Source organism: Poecilia mexicana, unplaced genomic scaffold, assembly GCF_051168715.1.
Source record: "Poecilia mexicana isolate PSO_F unplaced genomic scaffold, ASM5116871v1 scaffold_12, whole genome shotgun sequence".
In the NCBI taxonomy this organism is placed as follows: Eukaryota; Metazoa; Chordata; class Actinopteri; order Cyprinodontiformes; family Poeciliidae; genus Poecilia; species Poecilia mexicana.
In genome coordinates, this window is record NW_028263381.1 from 25,892,120 (window position 1) to 25,905,000 (window position 12,881).

The 12,881-nt window shown below is 46.0% G+C and overlaps 1 protein-coding gene across 5 annotated transcripts in view; it reads right to left on the reverse strand.

Annotated features, from left to right (window-relative positions):
• wdr7 (WD repeat domain 7) overlaps positions 1 to 12,881 on the reverse strand; it is a 67,899-nt gene that overhangs the window by 49,057 nt on the left and 5,961 nt on the right. For all 5 annotated transcript variants that reach the window (XM_088011200.1, XM_088011202.1, XM_088011203.1 and 2 more), the window contains 9 exons: positions 11,755 to 11,902; positions 11,091 to 11,206; positions 10,876 to 11,008; positions 10,445 to 10,665; positions 9,635 to 9,830; positions 7,479 to 7,693; positions 2,081 to 2,314; positions 1,717 to 2,010; positions 1,304 to 1,500 (listed from right to left, as the gene is read on the reverse strand). In XM_088011200.1, the coding sequence (XP_087867326.1) occupies positions 1,304 to 1,500; positions 1,717 to 2,010; positions 2,081 to 2,314; positions 7,479 to 7,693; positions 9,635 to 9,830; positions 10,445 to 10,665; positions 10,876 to 11,008; positions 11,091 to 11,206; positions 11,755 to 11,902 (1,754 nt within the window). The remainder of the gene's footprint in view (positions 1 to 1,303; positions 1,501 to 1,716; positions 2,011 to 2,080; positions 2,315 to 7,478; positions 7,694 to 9,634; positions 9,831 to 10,444; positions 10,666 to 10,875; positions 11,009 to 11,090; positions 11,207 to 11,754; positions 11,903 to 12,881) is intronic.

Below are 12,881 nucleotides of genomic sequence, written 5' to 3' on the forward strand. Positions count from 1 at the left end.
CAGGTTCGGATGCGTTCAGTTTTCTGCAGACAGATCCGTGGAAATAAGCTGAAAGTTTCCAGCTTCCTGTGAAGTCTCATCCCGCTGCAGCAGCTCCCGCCTTATAAAAGTCAAAGAGGAATCTTCACTTCCAACACTCCAAACCGGCACTAGTGAATATTTGACCGTGTTTGGCTTTTTGGCTTTTTCATGTTCCCATCTCAGATTGATGAGGCTCCTGTCTGTGTGTCCGACGGGCTTCAGTATTTCATCATCACCTGCAGCTTTGTTTTGCTGCACCTCGCCGCCTCTTTCTTCTCCAGATAATGATCAACAGCAGCTCTGAGCCGCCCAACGCCTGCTGCTTCCGGAAAGTCTAAAATGTTTCACCAGCAGTCAGTAAAGTCAAAGTTCGCCCAACCAACAGGCGCACAAGCTGAAATGTTAAGTTTTCATTTCTGGAGCTGCTTCCAATCAGACTCCAACATCATCAACACTTTGCCAACAACCTGAAGGAGAACCGAGCCGTCATCCAGGATTCAGACAACAAGCTAAGGGCAAAGGAGAAAAAAGCTGAAGTCAGCAAAGTCAGAGAAACTGAAATCGTCACAGAAGAAGAAGAAGTCGGATTCGGAGAAGTTGAAAATTAAGTTGATGAAGAAGAAGTCAAGTGAGGTCACTGAAGAAGAGAAAGAAGAAGCCTGGGAAGTTAGATCCCAGACTGGACAACAGATCCCAGTAGATCCCAGACTGGACAACAGATCCCAGTAGATCCCAGACTGGACAACAGATTCCAGACTGGACAACAGATCCCAGTAGATCCCAGACTGGACAACAGATCCCAGTAGATCCCAGACTGGACAACAGATCCCAGTAGATCCCAGACTGGACAACAGATCCCAGACTGGACAACAGATCCCAGACTGGACAACAGATCCCAGTCGGGGCCGATCCGTTCTCTGAGTTTCTGGACTCACTCTCTGGTTGATGAAATGTTCGAGCAGCCAGACCTCACTGCTAAATCTTTCACAGCTCAATGGGAGCTCACACAGACTGAACAATCAGCTCACACACACACACACACACACACACACACACACACACACACACACACACACACACACACACACACACACACACACACACACACACACACACACACACACACACACACACACCTAAAGGCCTGACGGTCTCAGGTTTTACTGTCTGTGTGAAAAATGTGAGGCTGTTCTTTGAGTCCAGCTTGTTTGGACTCCTGGATCAGGAGCTTGTTTGTTTGTTTGTTTGTTTTCTGGGTAAAGTTTGGTGGAAGGCTGATCACCTGGCCGGGGCTTTCTTCATGTGCTCGCCTACGAAGGTGGCGTTGGTCATGCCCATCAGCGTGTTGGCCAGGGAAATGGCCGACAGCAGGTGCTGCGTGGTGACGGCCCTGGACACGCCGTACGTCCCCTTCCCCACGATGTCGGACAGCGCCAGCTTCAGGCCGGTAGCCAGGGACAGCTGGCGCAGCAAAGACTCCTGGGAAATACGGGAGAAACATTTATCTGATTTAGAACGAACAAAGAACATCAGGAAGGAAAAAATAAATATCGTTAAAAATACTGAAGGACGGATGGACAGATTGATGATGGTTGAACGGATAGACGTATAGTTGAGTGGTTAGATGGTTGGACAGACAGACAGACGGACAGCTGGGTAACCGGGCTGGACGGCCGGTGGGTCCAGGGTGCCCACCTTGAAGGTGGGCAGCATGAGGGACATGTGTCCGCCCCTGGAGATCAGGCCGAAGGAGATGGGGCAGTGCGGTCTGAGCATGCCCAGTCGCTCCAGGCAGATGCCGTCCAGCTGCTCGTTGAGGCCCCAGGCGTGCAGGCAGGACATGAACAGCTTGGCCGTGTCCATGGTCAGGTTGTACTCCAGCAGACTCAGGGACTTGGACTTCTCCTCGCGCCTCCGCATCTCCTCCTCCTCCTCCTCGTCTTCGTCCAGCAGGTGCTCCTTGATCGTCTCCTTCATCGTCTCCTTCACCTGGGAACAGCAGAGGCTCGTCAGCCGGCGGACGGAGGGAACCTCGGACCCCCGCGGGTCGCCAGCGCACCTGTTTGAAGATCTTGTTGGCCAGGTAGGAGCCGCCCTTGTCGGCGCCCGCCTGGCTCTTCTGCAGCGTCTCGGGGGAGACCAGCGTCGGGTTGGGCCGCTGAGCCTCCTCTGTCAGAAGCTGGATGATCAGCGCCTCCACGTCGAAGAACAGAACGTGCATGTCGGGGTCCGTCAGGTTGGTCTTCATCGCCTGGACCACCAGGGCATTGTGGGAGTATTTGGGCAAATTACCCTGAAGGAGGAAGGAAGAAAGCTTCAACAAACTGGAGCGTTTCAGTTTTAAACACATTTGATTAGGTGCCAACTAGCCAAATCTGTATTTATCGTACTGAAGTGAACTCAGCATATCTGCAGCTGCCATTGGAAGTCATGCTAATGATCCCCCACATTTAATGGGAGCATTAAAGCTAACATTAGCATTTTTGCTCATTTCAGTTTATAAGCTGCTGTTTGCTAACTGGATGGAGTATGTTACCAACATGCTAGCTAACATCTGGATTAGCCGCCTGCAGATTGTTCTGCCTAATAATGAACATGAACCTTTGCTGCTGATGTGAGCCTGCAGTTTGCCTCAGCGCTTCGCTCCAGTTTTTATCTTCTTAGCAACAGATTCTAACCGTGATTAAATGCACAGCGATAAGACAGCGAGGTTTCTCCCACAGCAACAACACAGGTTGGTTTTGGTTCAATTGTTTTAGTTATTTTAACAGAACTGTAAGCTGGTAAACACACCATTACCTTGAATTTCAGCTCCAGATTCCAGTCTGAGTGTTCACAGAGGCTGAGCTCTCAGATTCACTACATTAGCAACATTTTCCTTCCTCCACAAACATGAATGTGCCTCTTTTTCTGACTACTCTGGTGGAGAAACAGTGCCATCTACAGGCAGAGGGCCGCATTACCACTTCATCCACAGAAACATGAATATGTTCTGCAGATCACAAAAACATTTACCACATTCCTACGTCTGAAATAAACAAAGTTTGAGACGAAGGCAGGAGGATCTAAAGGAACTTCCAAATTAAGAATGACATCAAGGCAAATCAGAGGGATTAAATCTGTAAACACCAACAGCTTAGTTCATTTTTAAACTTATTTTTATTTGCAACACGTCTGAGGAGTTTAAATCAAATGGAAAAGGTGGAAGCAGCTGCTCTCAGGCGAGGCCGACTTATTCTAGCTCCCGGGAAGTCGATCTAAAGGTCATCGTCCTGCAGGGCCCTTCAGGCAAACGGCACACACACACACACACACACACACACACACACACACACACACACACACACACACACACACACACACACACACACACACACACACACACACACACACACACACTCAGTTCAGACCTCACAGAGGAAGGTCCTGCTGTAAACTGCTGACCTGTCCGGTTTTCTCTCCTGTTTAAACTTAAATGAGGAAAATAAAAAGTCCCGGTGATCAGCTGACTGACAGGCTGCAGCCGCGATGCGTTCAGGAACCGCTCCAACGGTGGGACATTTGATTGAATCAATCTAACGTGTCCATCAGAGCACCAGACCCAGAAACAGTGATATGTAAACGTTAAACGGTGTTCAAGGTTCCTGGGCCGTGAATTCACACATTATTCTGGTTTCTGGTCCATTTCTGTCCCTTTTTTAAAAGCATAAATTTTAAAATTCATAAGAATTTCAATTGATTTCAAACCAGTTGAACAAATAATTTACTGACTTTAAATAAGACTAAGTTGTTACTTTATTTATATTGGCTTTTCCTTGATTTAAATGAAGTTTACATACACTAAGGTCTCTGCTGCTTTAAACAAACTGGGAATGTTTTGTGAGCTTCTGATAGGTTCATTCACAAATCTGACAGCTGGATTTAAAGGCAACACTTTGAAGATTAAATGTTTGTGTTATGATTAATGTGGACAGATTCACTAGTTAAGCAATGGACAGATGCTAGAGGTAAGGAATAAGCAGCAGGGGGCCGAGTACTGAGCCTTGGGGAACCAGAGGAAGACGAGGACGTTCTGAGGACAGATGAAAGGATGAAGGTCCAGCAGGATGAGAACAGTGAAGAGCTACTAATCAGCTGGAAGTCGGAGATCATTTGTGGTTTTCATTGGAGTCGTTTCAGTGATTTGGGTCAAATCTGAAATAAAAGCAAAGCGTCTGTGTTCCTGTTCCATGAACCCGTTGAGGACGAAGTGAAAGTCAGAGGCAGAGATCCTCAGAACAGAAATCAAACACCAGCCGCCTGGAATCGCTTTGGCTTCACCGCCTGATATTTTACGGTCATTATCCTTCATTACCCGCAGCGGGGGATAAAACACACACACACACACACACACACACACACACACACAGCGGGGATAATGGCTGGTTCCGAGTTGATATGAGGAAGAAAGCAGGGCGATGAGCGTCTAATGGAGGAAGGACTGCAGGTTTCAGGTGTGATTACAGAAAAACACGAAGGTTAGGAGGAGAAAACAGAGACAAACGTCTGGGGCTGATCCACTTCCTGAGGGAACCAGTAAAAGTCAAACAGCAGCTCAACTAAACGCTCTTCACAACACTAAATAATTCAGGGCGCTTGTTTTCCGCTCTGGGATCCCCCGTGTGGGCGGGGTCATCTCTGTCAGGACGGGTCAGGCCGTCGAGTTTGACGGAAAAACTTCAGATCTAAAAACAGCTGGAGACGCCAAGAGGCGAGAGACAAAGACGACCAACAGCTTCTGCATCCAGCTCAGAACCAGAACCAGAACCAGAACACGTGGTTCTGATATCCGATACAGCAGGTTAACTGTGGATGTTTCACAGAGACCAGAACCTCCAGACCCACTTTCAGGTTGTTGGTTCTATCCAGAACGAATCTGATCACTGATGATGCATCAAGACACGCATCATGAGACAGAGTGTCCGCTGGGCCCGTTACCATGGCAACAGGATCTCTGACATGGAGGACAGATGGATGGATGGACTAGTACAGGGACAAACTAGTTGACAGACTTGTTCCCAGTTATCTGGTTAACCTGGATGTTGCTAGTTGTCTCTGGTTAACCTGGATGTTGCTAGTTGTCTCTGGTTAACCTGGTTGTTGCTATTTGTCTCTAGTAAACCTGGTTATTGCTAGTTGTCTCTAATAAACCTGGTTGTTGCTAGTTCACTCTGGTTAACCTGGTTGTTGCTAGTTGTCTCTGGTTAACCTGGATGTTGCTAGTTGTCTCTGGTTAACCTGGTTGTTGCTAGTTGTCTCTAGTAAACCTGGTTGTTGCTAGTTCACTCTGGTTAACCTGGTTGTTGCTAGTTGTCTCTGGTTAACCTGGATGTTGCTAGTTGTCTCTGGTTAACCTGGTTGTTGCTAGTTGTCTCTGGTTAACCTGGATGTTGCTAGTTGTCTCTAGTAAACCTGGTTGTTGCTAGTTCACTCTGGTTAACCTGGTTGTTGCTAGTTGTCTCTGGTTAACCTGGATGTTGCTAGTTGTCTCTGGTTAACCTGGTTGTTGCTAGTTCTCTCTGGTTAACCTAGTTGTTGCTAGTTCACTCTGGTTAACCTGGTTGTTGCTAGTTGTCTCTGGTTAACCTGGATGTTGCTAGTTGTCTCTGGTTAACCTGGTTGTTGCTAGTTCACTCTGGTTAACCTGGTTGTTGCTAGTTGTCTCTGGTTAACCTGGATGTTGCTAGTTGTCTCTGGTTAACCTGGTTGTTGCTAGTTGTCTCTGGTTAACCTGGATGTTGCTAGTTCACTCTGGTTAACCTGGTTGTTGCTAGTTGTCTCTGGTTAACCTGGATGTTGCTATTTGTCTCTGGTTAACCTGGTTGTTGCTAGTTCACTCTGGTTAACCTGGTTGTTGCTAGTTCACTCTGGTTAACCTGGTTGTTGCTATTTGTCTCTGGTTAACCTGGATGTTGCTATTTGTCTCTGGTTAACCTGGTTGTTGCTAGTTCACTCTGGTTAACCTGGTTGTTGCTAGTTGTCTCTGGTTAACCTGGTTGTTGCTATTTGTCTCTGGTTAACCTGGTTGTTGCTAGTTGTCTCTGGTTAACCTGGATGTTGCTATTTGTCTCTGGTTAACCTGGTTGTTGCTAGTTCACTCTGGTTAACCTGGTTGTTGCTAGTTGTCTCTAGTAAACCTGGATGTTGCTAGTTGTCTCTGGTTAACCTGGTTGTTGCTAGTTCACTCTGGTTAACCTGGTTGTTGCTAGTTGTCTCTGGTTAACCTGGTTGTTGCTAGTTGTCTCTGGTTAACCTGGTTGTTGCTAGTTGTCTCTAGTAAACCTGGATGTTGCTAGTTGTCTCTGGTTAACCTGGTTGTTGCTAGTTGTCTCTGGTTAACCTGGTTGTTGCTAGTTCACTCTGGTTAACCTGGTTGTTGCTAGTTCACTCTGGTTAACCTGGTTGTTGCTAGTTGTCTCTAGTAAACCTGGATGTTGCTAGTTGTCTCTGGTTAACCTGGTTGTTGCTAGTTCACTCTGGTTAACCTGGTTGTTGCTAGTTGTCTCTGGTTAACCTGGATGTTGCTAGTTGTCTCTGGTTAACCTGGTTGTTGCTAGTTGTCTCTGGTTAACCTGGATGTTGCTAGTTCACTCTGGTTAACCTGGTTGTTGCTAGTTGTCTCTGGTTAACCTGGATGTTGCTATTTGTCTCTGGTTAACCTGGTTGTTGCTAGTTCACTCTGGTTAACCTGGTTGTTGCTAGTTCACTCTGGTTAACCTGGTTGTTGCTATTTGTCTCTGGTTAACCTGGATGTTGCTATTTGTCTCTGGTTAACCTGGTTGTTGCTAGTTCACTCTGGTTAACCTGGTTGTTGCTAGTTGTCTCTGGTTAACCTGGTTGTTGCTATTTGTCTCTGGTTAACCTGGTTGTTGCTAGTTGTCTCTGGTTAACCTGGATGTTGCTATTTGTCTCTGGTTAACCTGGTTGTTGCTAGTTCACTCTGGTTAACCTGGTTGTTGCTAGTTGTCTCTAGTAAACCTGGATGTTGCTAGTTGTCTCTGGTTAACCTGGTTGTTGCTAGTTCACTCTGGTTAACCTGGTTGTTGCTAGTTGTCTCTGGTTAACCTGGTTGTTGCTAGTTGTCTCTGGTTAACCTGGTTGTTGCTAGTTGTCTCTAGTAAACCTGGATGTTGCTAGTTGTCTCTGGTTAACCTGGTTGTTGCTAGTTGTCTCTGGTTAACCTGGTTGTTGCTAGTTCACTCTGGTTAACCTGGTTGTTGCTAGTTCACTCTGGTTAACCTGGTTGTTGCTAGTTGTCTCTAGTAAACCTGGATGTTGCTAGTTGTCTCTGGTTAACCTGGTTGTTGCTAGTTCACTCTGGTTAACCTGGTTGTTGCTAGTTGTCTCTGTGAGTCTCCCTGCGGGACTCGGGCCCGACTCGCCCTCCCGGTCTGGTTGGTGACATCACCAGGCGTTACCTTGTCGGCGTTGTCCGCAGCCAGCAGGTTGGTTGCCAGCGTCTGCAGCTTGTGCTGCGCCATGTTCTTGAGCGCCGCCAGGCTGCGGCGCGTCATGGCCTGCTTCAGGTTGACCGCAGAGTGGCTCAGGGCGTCAACGGTGGCGGGGGCGAGCTCGTCGCAGGCGTTCAGGATCTCCACCGCCGTGATTCCCATCACGCAGCGATCCAGAGCTCCTGGAACACAAACACAGGGAGAGCTGCCAATTTAAACCACTTCAACAGATAACAGGAAGGCCCGGCTGCTTTAAACCAGACGGGCAGATTTCTCTCTTTCTACCAAAAACTGGATGATAAAAGTCTTTAGTCTGGTGATTTGGTCTCAACTTACTTTTTATGACAATTTTGTTTACAAAGACTTAATAATTAATGTTATTTGTTGTTTTGTTTATTTACTTTGGATATTTAAATGTCTCCTGTTCATTATAGTTTAATGTTTACTGATCTTTAAGAATATGTTCTTGAATTATTTTTGCACCATTTCACATTTATTTGTTCATTTCATTTTTGGGATTTTTTTTTATTCTTTTAAAAATTCAGTTATTTATCTTTTGCATTCTTCCTCGGATGTAAGTTTTTGTCAGTAACTTCTGTATGTAAGGGGAATATTGTAAGGGAATGTGTTTCTTCTTTTTCTGTAATACATTCAAACATGCAATAGAGACTGATGATTTTTATTTTTTCAAAATTGAATAAAAATAATAAACTGTTTAATTACCAGTTTGTCATTTTTCTATCTGATTAACATAATCAGCGGAACTGGATCTACCACATAAAACTGTTACAACGGAGTGATAAAGCCACACTAATTGAGAGAGTAAAGTCATGATATTGAGTAAAGTCATGATACTGAGAGAGTAAAGTCATTAAATTGACAGTAAAGTCGTGAAATTGAGAGTAAAGTCATGATATTGAGTAAAGTCGTGAAATTGAGAGTAAAGTTGTGAAATTGAGAGAGTAAAGTTGTGAAATTGAGAGAGTAAAATTGTGAAATTGAGAGAGTAAAGTCTTTCACGCCATGTATTCTACCAGTTTGTAGTAGAATACATGTAATTTTAGGTTAAACATAATTAGCTAGTGTAACATATTGTGTTCACTAAAATATTGTTTTATCAGTCCATTATATTTTTGTTACTATCAATAAATAATATTTTGCAGGTCAAACAGTGAAAACAGCAGATCCTTACAGCTCTATGTGCCTTGGTGTAATTCAGTATTTTCCATCTCAGCTGTGGCTGCATGCAGAGATGTTTATGGAGACATCATCAGAGCAGAGAGTTCGCTCTGCAGTCAGTCAGTCAGTCAGTCAGTCAGTCAGTCAGTCAGGTATTGAACGAGTGATGAAGGAGCCATCAGCCGCGGCCCCATTACCTGTCCAACGCCTGACCACTTCCACCCCTCCTTTAATTTCACACTTAGCTACCCTGCAGCAGAGCAGCAGCTCATCAGGCTGATGTTTCCTCAGTCCGACCCGACTCACATTCCCAGACTGCATCCAGTACAGCTGAATGAATGACCACACTGACGACTCATAATATATTAGAGAAACATCTAAACACAACCTGGGACGGAGTACTGAGCCTTGGGGAACCAGAGGAAGACGAGGACGTTCTGAGGACAGAACGTCCACCTCCAGAACCAGACCTGGAAGCCGCTTTGGTTCAGTACAGAAAAGTGAAATTGAGAATTCACCCCATGGACGTTTTAACAAAAAGAAAAATCAGCAACGCTGAACAACATTTGGCTTTTTTGACCAAAACCAGGAAAAAAAAACTTGAATCTTGAAGTGAAAAATGATACAAAATACTGGCAAAAATATTTAACCTAAAGTGAGTGATTGGCATTATTATGACTTTATTCTTGTATCATTACGACTATTCTCACTACTAAGATGTTATCCTCATAGCACGACATTATGAATACTATGTTACAAATAGTTTATTCTTACATGACAACTTTATTCCAGTAGCATTACGATTTTATTCTTTCTAATTAACCAGTGAATCTCAACCTGATGATTCTTAGAATCCTTTTGAACCGGCTTTATTTTTTACTGATTCCTCCAACCTCTGACCCCCTGATGACCCAGTTTCTCCCGGGGAAACGGTCGGGTCTCACCTGTGTCCATCTGCCAGACGTAGACGGAGCCGTCGGAGCATCCCACCACCAGGTAGTCGTCGGCCGGCCGCCACTTGATGACCTGGATGGGGAAGAGGTGTCGGGACGCCAGCATGATGCACTTCCTCTCCCGCAGGCTGAGCAGGCCGACGGAGTGGTCGCTGGCCACGGAGCAAACGCAGTGCTGCACGCGGGTCTGCAGGGAGGAAACGGCAGGGACTCAAACCGCGACTGAACAGAGTCAGAGCTGAACGTCAGCAAAGATCCCCGTCATGATCAATTAGGTCAAAGTTCACAGTCTGGAGAAAACCAAAGCACAGAGGCGGAGGTGTGGTCATGTGGGCCAGAAATAACATGTTTGGAAAGAAACAAATAATCCTCAGAGTAATCGATTACTAAAATAATGGCTGGAGCCTGATTTGATTTGGTTATCTGTGTCTTTTAATGCATTTCTAACATTGTACAAAAAGGCCTAAGTAATTAAATGAAGAATCTGAAGGATGTGTCAAGTTTTAGACGATTAATCGATTAATTGTCAGAATAATCGATTACTAAAATAATCGTCAGTTGGAGCCCGACTGGTTTGTGACACTGAATTGATTTTTCTAATATTGATTTCCAATATTGTATTAAAAAAGTTAAATAAAAAATCTGCAGAATGTGCCAGTCCGATTAATCAATTAATCGTCAGAAAAATCGATAGATTAATCGCTAGCTAAACCAGTTCCAGCCCGAGTCGGTTGTAACGGATAAAGCGTGGAGCCGGACGGCTGGACGGACGGTTGGACATGAAGACGTCTCCGGCCTTACACTGCAGTTTTCCGGCGGGACGATCAGCTGGCTGATTTCCCCTCCATGAACGCAGAAGATGTGCTTCATCTCTCCGGTGAAAATGTCCCAGACGATGACGGAGAAGTCCACTCCTCCGGACACCAGGGAGCGCTGGTCGTAGCGGGGCGACACCTGGTACGGGTAGAGGACGCAGGTCACCTTGTTCCGGTGACCCCGCAGCGTCCGGTGGGGCGGCCAGCCTGCAGCGTCAACAGGTATTTTGTCACTTCATAAAAACCAAAAGCTGCATTTGGTGTTGCATTTCAAAGCATTTTAATAATTTTTAGCCGAAGGTGTTGAAGTTATTCAGACCCTATTAAAGCTGAGCATTCAGGAGCATGTGTCTGTGTCTCACTGAGTGTTTCATGATACTAGACCACCATCACCACCATCATCATCATCATCCTCACCCCTGCGCAGCATGTGCTCCCCCTGCAGCAGCTGCACGATGGCCGTCTGCGTGGCGGGGACCAGGACGATGCTGCCGTCCTCCCGGCCGCAGACCAGCCGGCCCTGAGACGGGATGTAGACGCTGGCCGTAACCTGGGCAACAAAACGACAGGAAATGACTCAACCAGGCACAAAGAAGCAGGTTTCCATTTAGTTTCTGTTAATTCCTTTGAACCTTGATGGGCTGCTGCTTGTTGGGCAGGACGCTCAGCTGGTCGATGATCCCTGACGAGACGGGCGTCAGCTTATCGAACGCCTCCTGCAGGCTGATGGTGGACGACATCTGCAGCTCTGCAAAGAACCATCATCTGAGTCTGATAACAGACTGAACGATAAACACCGACCCAAATAAATACAGTTTATGAGAAAAGCTGATGCTGGTCAGTGACAACGTCTGTCCACCAGGTGTCACTCATGTGCAGCAGCCTTCATATAAAAGCTCATTGGAAGCAGATTATAGGAAAATAAACTATCAAAAACACATTTATATTCATCTCAATTTATATTTTATTTTGTTATCTTTATTTAATTAACCTTTTAAAAGGATCATTTCCACCTGTTGAAATTAAACTAAATCATAAAGTTTTATCTTCACCTGTTCATAATGAGGGAATGTTATTTAACCAATGAAATGTTTATTTTCTTTTTAAAAAAGGAACAGAATTATTTGTTTGCATGTTTTAATGTATTTCTATGTGGCATTTTTAAAATATTAATCAGTGACTAATCATCAGAATGATCGATTAATCATCAGAATGATCGATTAATCGTCAGAATGATCGATTAATCGATCGGTGAAATAACTGCTAGCTGCAGCGCAGCATCAGGCTGCTGCTCACCTGTTGGCGTGGCGGTCGGCTGCGGCGGCGTGGCGTCCGGGACGCTCCACAGCGACAGCCGGCCGGCCGAGTCTCCCTGGATCAGCAGCTTGTGGAACGGCTCCCGGCGGCCGAAGAAGAAGCGGGTCACCGGGGGACAGATGAGGAGCTGAGGGGGGAACGGATCAGAGGCTCAGACAGGAAGCAGAGCGCGGCCGCTGCATCGCGTCGCTCTCCCTTCATGTGAGCAGGGCAGGTGGGAAACAGCAGCATGAATCAGCAACCAGCATCACACCTGGACAGGTCGGAGTCCCACAGAAAAACTAAATCATTTCACATCGGCAGCTGGAACTGGACCGCTAACCTGAAACCCGGTTCTGATGCGTCCCACACCCACTGAACGGACGAAACAGGAGAGAGGCCGGCGTCGCCACGGCAACGGAGGAGAGCCGATCAGGACAGGAGAGCCAGCAGGTGTCAAACCACCACCACACTAAAGTATTCACACCCCGGCAGCTTTCCAACGAAACGCAACATTTACTGGGATTTTATGACACAAAGTGGAAAAATAATGATGGATAATCAACATTTACTGAAAAGAACATTTTAAAACTGTGACGTTCATAATCAAAGTAAGATTTAAAATCTAAATTAGGATGTTTTAATACTCCAGAGTCTGAGCTAAAGGGAGCGTGTGCTGCCGGACACACCATCCTCACACTGAAGCACAGTGGTGGCAGAATCATGCTGAGGGGATGCTTTTCTTCTGCTGGAGACTGTGGTGGAGGTTCACCTTACAGCAGAAAAACCTACAGCTAGAGATAACAGGAGATGGCCTAGTCAAAGTCCAAACCCAAAACTTGATGCTCACGGATGTTTTCTGTCCAGCTTAACAGCTTGAGATGTTTGATGAGCAGAAATGTCAGTTTGAAGGCATCAGATGTGTTTAAGGCAAAATCCCAACGAAACTCTGAGAGGATCAGCGACCTGAGGGAACGCGGAGCAGTTCACAGGGTGTGAAAACTTTTAAAGGCACAGCAACTCCAGACATCAGAGGGGAAAAGTTCTGCTCACCAGGACAGGAGGGAAGAAACACGGAGGCCGATCAGCAGCAGGCGGCCGAGAAGAAACTGACTGACAATACAAAC